This window comes from Eschrichtius robustus, chromosome 11 (genome assembly GCF_028021215.1).
Source record: "Eschrichtius robustus isolate mEscRob2 chromosome 11, mEscRob2.pri, whole genome shotgun sequence".
Taxonomy (NCBI): Eukaryota; Metazoa; Chordata; class Mammalia; order Artiodactyla; family Eschrichtiidae; genus Eschrichtius; species Eschrichtius robustus.
Genome location: NC_090834.1, coordinates 29309843 through 29327127, shown reverse-complemented (window position 1 = coordinate 29327127; position 17285 = coordinate 29309843). Strand labels below are relative to the sequence as shown.

The 17285-nt window shown below is 38.3% G+C and overlaps 1 protein-coding gene across 2 annotated transcripts in view; it reads left to right on the top strand.

The window, feature by feature from the left end:
* Positions 1-17285, top strand: part of GUCY1A2 (guanylate cyclase 1 soluble subunit alpha 2) — a 401728-nt gene that overhangs the window by 347058 nt on the left and 37385 nt on the right. For both annotated transcript variants that reach the window (XM_068555643.1, XM_068555642.1), the window contains one exon: positions 5525-5679. In XM_068555643.1, coding sequence (XP_068411744.1) covers positions 5525-5679 — 155 coding nt within the window. The remainder of the gene's footprint in view (positions 1-5524; positions 5680-17285) is intronic.

The window sequence follows — 17285 nt, the reverse complement described above, 5'->3', positions numbered from 1 at the left end:
TGGTGGGCAGAGCTCAGTCTAGGGTGGTCTCTGGCTGCAGGGCCCTGGTGGTCTTGGAATAGTTGTCTGCCAGTTGGAGGCAGGACTGGGTCCCAGGGTGTCTGTGGGCACAGGTGGTCTTAAGGCAGCTGGACTGCTGGTGGGTAGGCCTGTGTCCCTGCCCAGCTAGCTGCTTGGCCTGAGGTGTCCTACTCTTGGTGCAGACAGGCTAGTGGGCAGGGCTGGGTCCTATTGCTAATAAGCTAGATGGAGGATTCCAAAATGCTGCTTGCCAGCACCATCATCCTTCTCATACAAAGAGTTCCCCAAAAGTGCTGCCACCAGTGTTTATGCCCCCAGGGTAAGCTCCAGTTGCCTCCTGCCTCTCTGGATGGTCTCCAAAATCAGTAGGTGGATCTGACCCAGGCTCCTTTCAAATTACTGCTTCTGCTCTGGGTCCCAGAGTGTGAGATTTTGTGTGTGCCCTGTAAGAGTGGAGACTATATTTTCTATAGCCCTCTGGCTTTCCCAAAAGTAAGCCTTAGTCTGATGGGCCTTGCAGAAACAAACTGAGGACCTTTTTAATTTGGGTGTCTTTTGTAGTTTACTGAACCCAGAGCCAACTGACCTATGGCCTACAGCTGGCCCAAACACTAATTTGCTCTTTTCATTGTGCTCCTCTTGACTTCAGTTTATTTGTAAAATGAGGGAGCTGGACTAAACTAAATCAGACGAGTTTTGACTAGCTGAGGTTGAACTATATAAGCTTTCTATTTTTAAGAGCTGCAGGAGGCATGTTATCTAGAAAGGCAGTTGTTTATGTGCCTTGGCAAATAAATAATCAGTAGAGTATTATGAGAATAACTGAACCCTTTGATTACTGGGGATTTTGATATGTCCCAGAGTTTTGCATTATTTCATACATTTCATATAGGTATGGGAGATTGAGTAATAGATATCCTAACCTCAAGATAAATCCTAAAGTTATTGTGTTTTTCAATAAATTCCTAGGACAAACACAATTTTTTCATGAACTTTCTCTAAAAAGTGAAGTCTAATGTTATTTACCAAAGCACTGATCTTATTAAAGCATTTATTTGTGTGTGTGTGTGTGTGTGTGTGTGTGTGTGTGTTGCTCTGCTAAGTGTTTATAAGTTGCCAGAGGTCTGTTTAATGCAGGTTTCTCAACCTCAGCACTATTGATATTTTGAACTGGAAAATTCTTTCACGTGGGGAAGGTGTCCTAGGAATCTCTAGCTCTACTGAATAGATGCCAATAATAGTTCTCCATCCCAGTTGTAAAAATAAAAAATGTCTCAAGACATTGTCAAATGTCCACTGAGGGGCACAGATGGCCCCAGCTGACAACCACTGGTTTAGTGCAAAGCAATCCTCTTTAGCTAGAGTATACTGACCAGATGGATGCAAACGTTACTACTTGGTTAACCAATTAAATAAATTTTAATCTTGCCAAAATGAATCTAAATCTCTCATTGACAGTTAAAAGTAGCTCTCTAAAGATGTGGCACAGGGCTTCCCTGGTGGCGCAGTGGTTGAGAATCTGCCTGCCAATGCAGGGGACACGGTTCGAGCCCTGGTCTGGGAAGATCCCACATGCCGCGGAGCAACTAAGCCCGTGAGCCACAACTACTGAGCCTGCGCATCTGGAGCCTGTGCTCTGCATCAAGAGAGGCCGCGACAGTGAGAGGCCCGCGCACCGCGATGAAGAGTGGCCCCCGCTCGCGGCAACTAGAGACAACCCTCGCACAGAAATGAAGACCCAACACACCCAAAAAAAAAAAAAAAAAAAAAAAAACAAAGATGTGGCACATATATACAATGGAATATTGGCCATAAAAAGAAACAAAATTGAGTTATTTGTAGTGAGGTGGATGGACCTAGTGTCTGTCATACAGAGTGAAGTAAGTCAGAGAGAGAAAAACAAATACCGTATGCTAAAACATATATATGGAATCTAAAAAAAAAAAGGTTCTCAAGAACCTAGGGGCAGGACAGGAATAAAGATGCAGACTTAGAGAACGGACTTGAGGACACGGGGAGCGGGAAGGGTAAGCTGGGACGAAGTGAGAGAGTGGCATGGACATATATCCACTACCAAATGTAAAATAGATAGCTAGTGGAAAGCAGCTGCATAGCACAGGGAGATCAACTCGGTGCTTTGTGACCACCTAGAGAGGTGGGGTAGGGAGGGTGGGAGGGAGACACAAGAGGGAGGAGATATGGGGATATATGTATATGTATAGCTGATTCACTTTGTTATAAAGCAGAAACTAACACACCATTGTAAAACAATTATACTCCAATAAGGATGTTAAAAAAAAGAAAAAAAAGTAGCTCTCTACTTTGTCTAACTGCTAGATGCAAGAGGCAGATTCTGAATGTGGCAATCAGTGACTTCCTTATAAGGTAACAACTCCTGGGAAATCTCAAGAAGTTGTTGAAAGAAATGTAAAAGAAAACAGAGTCTGATGATTCAGCTTGTAAGTTCTCAATGGTATCTCCTTATATCCAAAAGTAAATACTTTTTCTGAGTCCTGTTCCATTATAGTGACAGTAACAGTGAATCTGTGCTATTTTTGTGTTTGTTGATATTCTTGTGTATGTTTTAAGGTAGTCTTCTAAGAGATAAGCGTTTTTTAAATAACCATTTCTCCATCCGCCTTCTCAAGAATACCAGGGTTTTTATCTTCAGGCTTTTTAGGTTATAATAATTCTTATTATGACAATTTAGTTTAAAAAAAAGAAAAGAACAGCCTCAGGTCTTTTGAAAAGAGGCAGGGGTGGAACCATATAAGCCTTCAGTATAGTTAGTGGGGTATGGAGTATTCTTCTCAGACTAAAAGCACAGAATATAGTGGCTGTAAAATGTGTCGGTTTGATACTCATTTCTGCTCTTTTACTGCTTAAAAAGATCACAGGTCTAACATGACAATCTTAGTATTTAAGGTCTGGGTGTTTTTAGACAATCTTATATTGCACAAGGTAATTTAATATAAATAGACCTTCTGAAAGCAAAGAAATATAATAAAATTTTTCAAAATGCTTTGCTAATTTTAGAGAAAAGTGCGTTATGTTTGTTTATAAGGAATACTACCATTCATTATGTAACTGAGCAGGACCCTATGGGGCCTTCCTGAAACAGGCCTTCCCCATATCCTCTGCCATAGCTCCTCTCTGAAGTACCTAGATAACAGTATTTGATGCACATTCCCTTAGTTGTTTTACAGATGTGAAAACTCCCCACCAAATGGAAGAAGTTAACTACTTCATGACCATGAGCACATAGCCCCAGGCCTCTTGGAGACTAAGGACTGATAATGTTAACCCTTGTGACACCTCCCTGTTACCTCACAATCATCCAATCAGAGAATTGTGCATGAGCTGATCACATACCCTGCAACCCCCCTCCCTCACCTGGCTTTTAAAAATGCTCTGCCAAAACCCTTCAGGAACCTCAGGGTTTTCTTAGAGCATGAGCCACCTGTATCCTTGCATCACTCTGCAATAAACCTTTCTCTACCCCCAACTCCAATGTTTTGGTTCTTTTGGCCTCACTGTGCATCAGGCATAGGAACTTGCAATAACAATTACATTTTTTTTTGTCTTTAAATCCAAACAGACAATCTCTCATCAGAAATAGGCCTAAATTTTTAAGATAGTTTGTGTTCTTTAAAAAAAGTACATCTCATTTCTTCTCCCAGCCAATATGAAAGAACAGGCTGGGTTTACACTCCCAGCCTCAACAATTAAAAATCTGGACAAAATGTACAAAAGGACAGTTTCGGGCTTCCCTGGTGGCGCAGTGGTTGGGAGTCTGCCTGCCAATGCAGGGGACACGGGTTCGAGCCCTGGTCTGGGAAGATCCCATGTGCCGCGGAGCAGCTGGGCCCGTGAGCCACTACTACTGAGCCTGCGCGTCTGGAGCGTGTGCTCTGCAACAACAGAGGCCGCGACAGTGAGAAGCCCGCGCACCGCGATGAAGAGTGGCCCCCGCTTGCCACAACTAGAGAAAGCCCTTGCACAGAAACGAAGACCCAACACAGCCATAAATAAATAAATAAATACTTTAAAAAAAAAGGACAGTTTCATGACATTGGACATTAGGCAATGGAAGACAGTGATGCCTGAGAGACAGGGAACAAAATGAAACATATGATTTCCCTGGCGTATTTCTTTGGGGTACATTCAAGCTGCAGTGCAGGGAAGGACAAATCAGGAGGAACCCAACAAACTCCCCAAGTTGAAGAGATGAAGCTGAGAGTCTATGGAGAGCAAAAAAACTAGAATTCACAGACAGAGTACCACTAAGGAGAGAGGTGCAAAAAGACCACCAGAGATCTTCCAAGGAGCCTCCTATATGTTCCTTAACTTACTGATTGTTGTTTATATGTGAGAAAACTACCTGAGCCCAACAGGGAAAAATACCTGAAAGGATTAGAGAAAAAGTTCCTTGAACTCACACAAGACTTAGAAAAATGCCAGAACCCATCAGGAGAACTGGAAAACCTCATAAATCATAGGCATTGGGTATAGTACTCAGAGGGTTCTTGCCTCACTAGTGGGGAATAATTAGCCCTACATGAAACACAGCTCAAGACTTGCCTAACAAATTTTAAAAAGCAAGACTTGAAAGGAAAAAAGAAAAAACTTTCCAAGTACCTTGACTGCATCCCAGGACAAAGCTCAAGAATATTTATAAGAATATAAAACATATCCAGCACTCAACAAAGTCAATTCATGATACCTAACATCCAACCAAAATTTACTAGGCATTCAGAAAAGCTGAAAAATATGACCCATAATAATGAGAAAAATCAGTCAATCAAAATTGATACAGAACTGGAGCATATGTTAGAATTAGCAGACAAAAATATTAAAACAGTTATTTTAATTGTATTCCATATATTCAAAAGTTAATTTAATACCTGAAAGATTAAAAAAAAAAAAGTTCGAATTGAACTTTGAGAAAGGAAAATCACAATATCTAAGAAGAAAAATACACTGGATGTGATTAGCAAAAGATAAGGCATTACAAAAGAAAAGATTAGTAAATGTGGAAATAGAAGTGATCTGAAATAAACAGAGAGAAAACTATTTTAAATGAACAGATAAACAGAAATATAAATATTTAATTTACAATTGTGTTTAATGCTATGAAGGAAAAAATAGGGTTTTATGTTAGAATAACTGCAGGGAGAATAATACATTTTCCATTTATTAGAGCATACTAGATACAAATAAAACCTGATTTAAATTGTAACACAACTGGATTTATTGTGTTATAATAGAAAATTAAATGTAGTTTTTTTTCTTATAATTAATCCATTTGTTCATTTATTCCACACCATCCATGTTCATTGATACTACTGATATAATAGTCCAGATATTTGGCTCACAAAAATGACCAAGACCCCAGTCCCTATCTCTGAGGAGCTAGGAGTTTAATGGTTCAGCAGTACCTCTTATTAAAATAATAGCATACCAAATGAAAACATAAATATATCCTTTTCCTTTTCTTTTTTAGATGAGAATAGGCATTCACTCAGGCTCTGTGCTGGCTGGAGTTGTTGGGGTAAGAATGCCACGATATTGCCTGTTTGGAAATAATGTCACTCTGGCAAGCAAATTCGAATCGGGAAGTCACCCTCGACGCATCAATGTCAGCCCAACCACTTACCAGTAAGTGTTCTTTGGCCTTCTCCCCCTGTCTTTGGCATTGCGTTATACTAATAGCCTGTCACTTGTGAGACTCTATTTTTTTCTTGATCCTGTTATTGTCTAAGATAATATGAGTAGATCCATCCAGTCTGAAAGATAGCAATTATGACACAAAATGTAATTTGTACCCTAAGAAAGTACACGGAAAACCTGACTTGACTGAGAGGTAAATGCAGGTTTATCATTTCCCACAGTCTCTGTCCTCCTTAGGTATTCCTGTTTAAAATACAGGAGAGCAGTGTTTTCCCTGGTGGCACAGTGGTTAAGAATCCACCTGCCAGTGCAGGGGACATGGGTTCGAGCCCTGGTCCAGGAAGATCCCACATGTCGTGGAGCAACTAAGCCCATGTGCCACAACTACTGAAGCCCGCACGCCTAGAGTGCATGCTGTGCAACAAGAGAAGCCACCACAATGAGAAGCCTGTACACTTGAATGAAGAGTAACCCCCGCTCGCCACAACTAGAGAAAGCCTGCGCACAGCAACAAAGACCCAATGCAGCCAAACATCAAAAAAAAAGAAAAAAATACAGGAGAGTAAATGTTAAGGGTCTGCAACACACTAGAAATCCTAACATTTTCAAAATGTTTCTCAATGTTTATAAAAATCAAAGGAATAAGATAGAAAAGATAATTGTCTGTTTTTATTCTTCTAAATAATGAATATAAATAGGGACTCTCTAAAGTTAAATATATACTGGGTACAGAGTAAAACTTCAAACTCTATTTATCTTAAAGGTCATATTTGACAACTCTACACATTTTGACAGTTGAAGTCATCTTTGTTTTGTGCCTGGTAGATGTCAAGCTCCAGGCACTAGCTATTAAGTGCCATATGGGCAGAGACCAGGTCTTCTTGGCTCATCATTATACCTCCAAAACTTACAAAAAAATGTTTAGCACATAATAAGCACTCTATAAATACTTATCAAATTAATGAATAAATGTACTGATAAGATAAATATCTCTATACTAAGAAAATAGTATGAATATCTCCTACTTGGTAGACTTTGGCCTAATGCTAAGCTTTGGTGTACAAGCTATTTCATTAGTTCCATGATTTAAATGACTTAGAAATCACATTGTGAAACAGTAAAGTAGAAATGGCGACCATGGATATTTTTATTAGCATGACTACCATGTTAACCCAGGCTAACAAAAAAACCCCAGAAGCAGAAACTTTAAATACATAGATAATAAATGTTGATTTATAATAACAAACAAAATGGTGACACATTGAAGCTTTGGATACCACATCTTTACAGAGGGAAGTTAAGGTTTCTTAGATAAAAGACAAGTATTTCCAGATTCCTGAGGAACACATGAGAAAGGGGAAGAAATTACAAATATAAAATCAAGATAAAGTTGCTTAAGAACTACATGTCATTTTTAGGGTATTTATATAAGGGTTTTGCTTCTTTTAAATTTCTCCCAATTTTTCTAACACAATTCTGGGCATAATACATATGATCTGACAATGATTTCCATATTAAATGGAATTAAGAAGCTTCTCTAGATCAGTGCTCTAGATCACTGCACTTTGTTCTCTAGACCATGGGGTAAGGAAAAGTTCCTGAAGATCAACCACCTCACCTATATACTCCTACCATGGTTATGATTTTTCCCATCATGGAGCTAATACATATGTTTCCTGTTTGTATAAGTTAGGGTAGATTTATAGAAACTCCATTTTAAAAAAATGATGTGTAAAGAATGGATCAACCATGTGAGGAGTTATACCCTGAGCTTAAATATCATTGCTATAGCTGGCTTTGTTTACATGTGACCAATAAAGGAAACCCCACAAGCCACACAGACTCTGTGCATTTGGGTGTTGTCTTTGAGTTTTAATAATCTTTTTCACATTGGTGGGAGTTTGTAATTATCCTTGGTGATCAATAAAGTCTGAAGAATTGAATCATTTAAAACATTGTGAGCATTGAAATATTTTGTTCTGTTATGATCTTTCCCCCCTCCTCTCCCCCACCAAAATACAAATGGAGACGTAGATGAACAAATTGAGCTGCCGTCTGGGTAGATTATAAAAGATACTTTCTCTGACTGGTCTCAAATCTTATAATTTCTAATAATACTTTATAAAAATATTTTTATGTTTGGTCTATCCTCAAAATTAACACTTTTCCTCCATCTGTTTCTGTGTTCCTCCCTCCTTCCCTTCTTTCAACAAATACTTGTAGAGTACCTACTATATTCCAAGCACTATGATAGTCACTAATGTTACAACAATAAACAGCATAAGTATGATCTTTGCCTTCATGGAGGAGACTACAGACCAGATGGTAGATGTATACAAATAAACAGTTTATTACAATAGACTAGTACTGAGGTCAAAAGGACCTGATGAGAGTATTAGAGCAACAGGAGGAGTGGACTAAAATGAGGATGAAGAGATAGACTGAAGTCAGAACAACTGAAGCTGTAATTCATGTTAAGGGATTTCAACTTAACCCTAAGAGCAAAGAAAGACATTGAAGAGTTTTAAGCAGAGGAGTGACTTGACCAGATTTGTACTTTAAAAAGATCTCCAAGGTTGTAGAGAGAACAGATTAGGAGTTGAGAAGGGCAGCAATCCAGTGCTTGAAATCAGGTAATTTTATTCCTATTTCCTTGATGGAAATGTAGCTAATTACTGAGACCCTGGAATCCAAACCATTTGCTGTTTCAACTTGTCTTCCATGCTTCAGAAGAGTGATTGGACTCAATGACCTTTGACATCCATTTTTATCTGGGATACCATTAAAAACAATGTACTTTGGTTCCTGGTAAGTTTCTAGAAAACTAAATTTAGGTATATGATCTCAGTGTGACTTGGTTTTCAGATTCTGGATGTGTTTCTGCCCAAGTGCATTCTGTTGGTTTTATATATACCAATCTATACACTTCAGCTATGTATAATTGTTCTATTCCACATAGCACAAGTGATTTATGAATCCACAAGTGTAGAGTATACTTCCCTTTCCCAGGATACTCAAAGTGAAATGCCAGGTGGATGTTTCATGGACATTCTCTAAGAGGAGATAAAATTGAACTTTCTTAGAGCAAATAGGAATTTGTGAAGTTAAACTGAGTATTAAGATCATAAGAGCTTGAAATTTCCAATTTTCTTTCCTGAATTAAATGCTGAAAAATGTTCTATATTGTCTGGTTATTTTGAAATCTTCAGACAGGTTTCTAAAAATTTTTTTTTAATATTTTAATTTCTTTGGAGTATAGTTGATTTACAATGTTGTGTTATTTCAGTTGTACAGCAAAGTGATTCAGCTATACATATAAATATAATCATTCTTTTTTAGATTCTTTTCTCATATAGGTTATCACAGAATATTGAATACAGTTTCCTGTGCTATACAGTAGGTCTTTTTTGGTTATCCATCTTATATATAGCAGTGTGCAGGTATTCATCCCAAGCTCCTGATTTATCCCACCGGTGCCACGTCTCCCCTTTGTTAACCATAAGTTTGTTTTCAATATCTATAAGTCTGCTTCTGTTTTGTAAATGAGTTCACTTTTATCTTTTTTTTTCACATCTTTATTGGAGTATACTTGCTTTACAATATTGTATTAGTTTCTGCTGTATAACAAAGTGAATCAGCTATATGTATATGTATATCCCTATATCCACTCCCTCTGGCCTCTCCCTCCCACCCTCCCTATCCCACTCCTCTAGGTGGTCACAAAGCACCAAGCTGATCTCCCTGTGCTATGCAGCTGTATCTTTTTTAAAATTAGGTTCCACATACAAGTGATACCATATAATATTTTTCTTTCTCTGTCTGACTTACTTCACCTAGTATGAGAATCTCTAGGTCCATCCATGTTGTTGCAAATGGCATTATTTCATTCTTTTTCATGGCTGAATAATATTCCATTGTATATATATATCACATCATCTTTATCCATTCCTCTGTCAATGGACATTTAGCTTGCTTCCATGACTTGGCAATTGTAAATATGCTGCAATGACCATTAGGGTGCTTGTATCGTTTTGGATTATGGTTTTCTCTGGATATATGCCCAGGAGTGAGATTGCTGGGTTATATGGTAGTTCTATTTTAAGTTTTTTAAGGAATCCCCATGCTGTTCTCCATAGTAGTTGTACCAATTTACATTCCTACCAACAGTGTAGGAGGGTTCCCTTTTCTCCACACCCACTCCAGCATTTATTGTTTGTAGACTTTTTGATGATGGCCATTCGACTGCTGGGAGATGATACTTCATTGTAGTTTCGATTTGCATTTCTCTGATAATTAATGATGTTGAGCATCTTTTCATATGCTCCTTGGCCATCTGTATGTCTTCTTTGGAGAGATATCTGTTTAGATATTCTGCCCACTTTCTGATTGGGTTGCTTGTTTTTTTTGACCTAGAGCTGCATGAGCTGTTTGCATATTTTGGAGACTAATCCCTTCTCGATCACATCATTTGCAAATATTTTCTCCCTCTGTGGGTTGTCTTTTTGTATTGTTGATGGTTTCCTTTACTGTGCAGAAGCATTTAAGTTTCCTTAGGTCTCATTTGTTTATTTTTGTTTTTATTTCCCTTACTCTAGGAGATGGGTCAAAAAAGATCTTGCTGTGATTCATGCCAAAGAGTGTTATGCCTATGTTTTCCTCTAAGAGTTTTATAGTATTTAGCCTTATATTTAAGTTTTTAATCCATTTTGAGTTTATTTTTGTATTTGGTGTTAGGGAGTGTCCTAATTTAATTCTTTTATATGTAGCTTTCCAGCTTTCCCAGTGCCACTTATTGAAGAGACTGTCTTTTTCTCCATTGTATATTCTAGCCTCCCTTGTTGTAGATTAATTGACAATAGGTGTGTGAGTTTATTTCTGAGTTTTCTATCCTATTCCATTCATTGATATTTCTGTTTTTGTGCCAGTACCTTATTGTTTTGATTACTATTGCTTTGTAGTATAATATGAAGTCAGGGGGTCTGATTCCTACAGCTCTGCTTTTCTTTCTCAAGATTGATTTGACTATTCAGGGTCTTTTGTGTTTCAATACAAATTTAAAAAATTTTTTGCTCTCCTTCTATGAAAAATGCCATTGGTAATTTGATAGGAATTGCATTGAATCTGTAGATTGCCTTGAGTACTAAGTCCTTTTGACAGTATTGATTCTTCCAATCCAAGAACATCTGTTTGTGTCATCTCTGATTTCTTTCATCAGCATCTTATACTTTTCAGAGTAGAGGTCTTTTGTCTCCTTAGATGGCTTTATTCCTAGGTATTTTATTCTTTTTTATGGAATGATAAATGGGATTGTTTCTTTATTTCTCTTTCTGATCTTTTGTTGTTAGTGTATAGGAATGCAAGTGATTTCTGTGCATTAATTTTGTATTCTGCAACTTTACCAAATGCATTGATCAGCTCTAGTAGTTTTCTGATAAAATATTTAGGATTTTCTGTATATAATATCATGTCATCTGCAAACAATGACAGTTTTACATCTTCTTTTCCAATTTGGTTTTCTTTTATTTCTTTTTCTTCTCTGATTGCTGAGGCTAGGACTTCCAAAATATGTTGAATAAAAGTGGTGACACTGGGCATCCTTGCCTTGTTCTTAATCTAAGAGGAAATGTTTTCAGCTTTTCACTGATGAGAATGATGTTGGCTGTGGGTTTGTCTTGCATGGCCTTTATTCATTGAGGTAAGTTCCCTCTATTCCCACTTTCTGGGGAACTTTTATCATAAGTCAGTGTTGAATTTTGTCAAAACCTTTTTCTGCATCCATTGAGATGATCATATGGTTTTATTCTTCAGTTTGTTAATGTGGTGTATCACACTGATTGATTTGTGCATACTGAAGAATCCTTGCATCACTGGAATAAATCCCACTTGATCATTGTATATGATCCTTTTAATGTACAATTGGATTCAGCTTGCTAGTATTTTGTTGAGAATTTTTGCGCCTATGTTCATCAGTGATATTGACCTGTAATTTTTTTTTTTTTTTTTTTTGTGGTATCTTTGTCTGGTTTTGGTTATCAGGGTTATGGTGACCTACTAGAATGAGCTTGGGAGTGTTCTTCCCTCTGCAGTTTTTTGGAAGAGTGTCAGACGGATAGATGTTAACTGGTCTCTAAATGTTTGATAGAATTCACCTGTGAAGCCATCTGGTCCTGGACTTTTGTTTGTTGGAAGATTTTTAATCATAGTTTCAATTTTAGTACTTGTGATTGGTATGTCCATTTTTTCTATTTCTTCCTGGTTCAGTCTTGGAAGGTTGTATTTTCTAAAAATTTGTCCATTTCTTCTAGGTTGTCCATTTTATTGGCATATAGTTGCTTTTAGTAGTCTCTTATGATCCTTTGTATTTCTGTGGTGTCAGTTGTAACTTCTCCTTTTTCATTACTAATTTTATTGATTTGAGTCCTCTCCCTCTTTTCCTTGATGAGTCTGGCTAAAAGTTTATCAATTTTGTTTATCTTCTCAAAGAACCAGCTTTTAGTTTCATTGATCTTTGCTATTGTTTTCTTCATCTCTATTCATTTATTTCTGCTGTGATCTTTATGACTTCTTTCCTTCTACTAACTTTGGGTTTTGTCTGTCTTCTTTCTACAGTTGCTTTAGATGTTAGGTTAGGTTGTTTATTTAAGAATTCTTTTGTTTCTTGAGGTAAGATTTTATTGCTATAAACTTACCTCTTAGAACTGCTTTTGCTGCATCTCTTATGTTTTGGATCATCATGTTTTCGTTTTCATTTATCTCTAGGTATATTTTAATTTCTTCTTCTTTAGTGATCCATTGGTTATTTAGTAGCATATTGTTTAGCCTCCATGTGTTTGTGTTTTTTAGTTTTTTCTGTGCAATTAATTTCTAATCCCATAGCGTTATGGTCAGAAAAGATGCTTGGTATGACTTCAGTTTTCTTAAACTTTCCAAGCCTTGACTTGTGGTCCAAGATGTGATCTATCCTAGAGAATACTCCATGTGCACTTGAGAAGAAAGTGTATTCAGCTACTTTCAGATTGAATGTTCTGTAAATATCAATTAAGTCCATCTGGTCTAATGTCTCATTTAAATCCTGTGTTTCCTTATTCATTTTCTATCTGGATGACCTGTCCATTGATAAGACTGTGGTATTAATGTCCCCCACTACTGTCATATTACTGTCCATTCCTCCTTTATGGTTGTTAATGTTTGCCTTATATATTGAAGTGCTCCTATGTTGGGTGCATATGTATTTACAATTGCTATATCTTCTTCTTAGTTTGATCCCTTGATCTTTATGCAGTGTCCTTCTTTGTCTATTGTAACATTCTTTATTTCAAAGTCTGTTTTTTCTGATATGAGTATTGCTACTCCAGCTTTCTTTTGATTTCCATTTGCATAGAATACCTTTCTCCATCCCCTCAATTTCAGTCTGTATGTGTCCCTAAGATCTGAAGTGAGTCTCTTGTAGACAGCATATATATGGGTCTTGTTTTTTATCCATTCAGCCAGTCTATGTCTTTTGGTAGCAGCACTTAATCCATTTACATTTAAGATAATTATCAATATGAATGTTCTTATTGCCATTTTGTTAATTGTTTTGGATTCTTTTTTGAAGGTCTTTTTTCTTCCCTTCATCTTTTGTTCTCTCCTCTTGTGATTTGATGTCTATCATTCGTGATGTGTTTGGATTGCTTTTTCTTTTTTGCGTGTGTTTATCTATTGTAGATTTTTAGTTGGTAGTCCCCATGAGGTTTTGATATAGTAATCTGTATATATACCAGATTGTTTTAGGTTGCTGGTCTCTTAGTTTCCATTGCATTTCCAATATCCTGCATTTGTACTCTCCTCTTCTCATAATTGCTGGTTTTGTTATCATATTTGTGTGGGGATGAATTCCTACCTTTACTTTATGCTTGTCTCTACCGGTAAGTTTCCCCATTTGTAATTTTCTTGACTCTATATGTGCCCTTTTCTTTTCTGCCTATAGAAGTTTCTTTAGGATTTGTTGTAATGCTGGTTTTGTGTGTGGGGGGTGGTGCTGAATTCTCTTAGCTTTTGCTTGTCTGTAAAAGTTTTGATTTCTCCTTTGAATCTGAACAAGAGCCTTGCTGGTTAGAGTATTCTTGATTGTAGGTTTTTCTCTTTTATCACCTTAAATATATCGTGCCACTCTCTTCTGGCCTGCCGAGTTTCTGCTGAAAAATCAGCAGATAACCTTATGGGGCTCCCCTTGTATGTTATTTGTTGCTTTTCCTTGTTGCTTTTACTATTTTTTCTCTGTCTTTAATTTTTGTCAGTTTGGTTAATATGTCTCTGCATTTTCCTCCTTGGATTTATCTTGTATGGGACTCTTTGCACTTCCTGGTCTTGAGTGAGTATTCCCTCTCCCATGTCAGGGAAGTTTTTGGTTATAATCTCTTCAAATATTTTCTCCAGTTCTTTATCTCTCTTTTCTTCTTCTGAGGCCCTTATAATATGAATGTTGGTGTGTTTAATGTTGTCCCAGAGGTCTCTGAGACTGTCCTCATTTCTTTTCATGCTTTTTTCTTTACTCTGTTCCATGGCAGTGATTTCCTCCATTCTGTCTCCCAGCTGACTTATTCATTCTTCTGCCTCAGTTATTCTGCTATTGATTCCTTCTAGTGTATTTTTCATTCCAGTTATTGAGTTGTTCATCTGTTTGTTTGTTCTTTAAATCTCCTATCTCTTTGTTAAACATCTCTTATAACTTCTCAGTCTGTGCCTCCATTCGTTTTCCAAGATCTTGGATCATTTTTACTATCGTTAGTCCAAATTCTTTTCTGGTAGATGCCTATTTCCACTTCACTTAGTTGTTCTTGTGGTTTTTTATCTTGTTCTTTCATCTGAAAAATATTTCACTGCCATTTCATTTTCTCTAACTTTCTGTGTTTGTCATCTCCTTTCTGCTAGCTGGCAGGTCATAGTTTCTCCTGCTTCTCGTGTCTGCCCTCTGGTGGGTGAGTTTGGTTCTGAGGCTTGTGCAGGCTTCCTGTTGAGAGGGGCTGGTGCCTGCCCTCAGGTTGGTGGATCTGGGTCTTCTCCCTCTGGTGGGCAGGACTGTGTCAAGGAAGCCTGTTTACAGGTGGCTGTGAGCTCAGTATGGCTTCAGGCATCCTGTCTGCTGATGGGTGGGTCTGTGTTCCTATCCTGCTGGTTGTTTGGCCCTGGAGTCTGTAGGTTGTTGGGTAGGGCTGAGTCTTGATGCCAGAGTGGCAACCTCCTGGGGAGCTCACGATGACCACTATTCTCTGGGGTTTCTGTCCCCAGTGTCCTTGCCCCCCAAATTACACACAGCCAACCCCCATCTCTCCAGGAGACCCTCCAAGACTCATAGGTAGATTCAGCCCTGGATCCTATGAAGTTACTGTTTTGTGCTGGATTCCAGTGTACATGAAAATTTTGTTCACCCTCCAATAGTGGAGTCTCTGTTTCCCCCAGTCCTGCGGTGCTCCTGTACTCCAACCCCACTGGTCTTCAAAGTCAAATGCTTTGGGGATTCCTCCTCCTACTCCCACACCCTCATGCTGGGAAACTTGATGTGGGGCTCAGGACTCTCATTTTTGTGGGAGAACCTCTGTGATATGATTTTTTTCCAGTTCATGGGTCTCCCACCCAGTGGGTATGGGATTTGATTATGTTGTGAAAGTGCTCCTCCTGCCGTCTCGTTGTGGCTTCTTCTTTGTCTTTGAATGTAAAATATCTTTTTTGGTTGGTTCCAGTTATTTTCATTGATGGTTATTCAGCAGTTAGTTTTGATTTTGGTGTTTTCATGAGTGGAGATGAGCTTAGGTCCTTCTACTCCACCCTCTTTTCCAGAATCGAGGGGCTGCTCCTAGTTTGGTTGTTTGCTGCCTTTTTCCTCAGCATGTGGTGGCTGTTATTCCCTTGATATGGAATGTGCAGGTACAGCAGCCCTTGCCTGCTTTGGACAGTGGGGGCAGGTCCTGGCGCCTGCTCATGAATTTCCTAGGGGAAGATGCTATCCACTTACTCCTGGGACAGCAGGGGCAGGTCCTGGCTCCTGCTCATAGATTTCTTAGTGGTGGGAGCTATCCATACCCTTCTGCGACAGCTGGGACAGGTCCTGGTGACTGCAGGTAGATTTTCTAGTGGCAGAAGCTATATGCACCCTCCTGGGACAACAGGGGCAGGGCCTGGCATCAGCTCACGGGTCTGGTAGAGGTGGCTAGTGCCTGCCTCTGGAGCCCAAGATGGTGGCAGTGACTCACACCTGCCCCTGGAGCTCCTGTAGGTGGTGTCCTATTGCCTGGGAGTGCTCACAGGGAAAGAAGCTCTTATGGTGGTCCTACCCCTCCCTTCGTGTGACTCCTAATAATGGCGACTTGCCTCTCTGGCAGGCCCAGCCTTCTTCAGAGTAAACCCTCAGTTGCCACAGCCTGGCCTCTTCAAGCTGTTTCTGCACATCTCACCCTGGTCCTCTCCCTGGATCTGACCTCTGGATCCTGAGCTTCAGCATTTAACCCCCACCTGCACTGACAGAGGAGTGTCTCAGTTTGGGGAGTGCAGGGCACTCCATTTTGCCTTCCACAAACTTGTTGCTGCTCTCTCCTCTTAGGCTCTGAAACTCCCCTTCCATGCAGGCTGATATCCCCACCAGTAGAGAGATTTTCCAGGGTGCAGGAACCTTTCCTCCTTCACAGCTCCCTCCCTGGGGCACAGACCCTGTCCCCATTCTTTCTTTTTCTTTTTCCTTTTGTCCTACCCAATTACATGGAGGTTTTCTTGTCTTTTTGGATGCCTGAGGTCTTCTGTCAGCATTCAGTAGCTGTTCTCTGTAAATCTGTTCCACTTGTAGATGTATTTTCAATGTTTTTGTGGGAGAATATGAATTCCACGTCCTACTCCTCTGCCATCTTGATCCCCCTGCCTTCTTCAGAGAAGTTTATATTCAATTTATTTTTAGCAAGACTATATAATTATCATAAACTGTAAGAGAGTGGATTATTTGGATATAATGAGAAATTGAAATAATTTTCTGAATAATTCATTCCAAATACATTTTGCCTGAAATATTTAAATAGTTGATTGAAAAAACAACACTTTTATAAATACTTTGAAGTACTAAAGTTTAAAAGGAATAATATAATACCCATGATCCCACCACTTGTTTAAGACTTTATATGTGCTTCAGATCTTGTTTAATAAAAATAAATAAGACTTTTCCTTTGGAATTTTTCCTTCCTTTCATTGTGACAAATACCCTAATGAATTTGTTGTGTTTCAAAGTCTAGTGTTTTATACATTAACTTTCCCATGTGTATCCATAAACAATAGAATTTCGTTTATTTTAATTTGCATAAGTGATATTTCACTGTATAAACATTTCTCTAACTTTTAAAAAATTTTATGTTTTAAGATCTATCCTTGTTGAGACATAGATAGCTCTAGCCCATCATTTTAATAACTATTCAACATTTCAGCATATGACTATACTATATTTTAATGTTCACTCATCTATTCCTCTATTGGTGAACACAGGTTTTGTTTTTCTAATTTTTAATTATTACAAAGTATGTTCCTATGAACATGACATTACATAAATTAAGCTACTTTACATTTCATATGATATA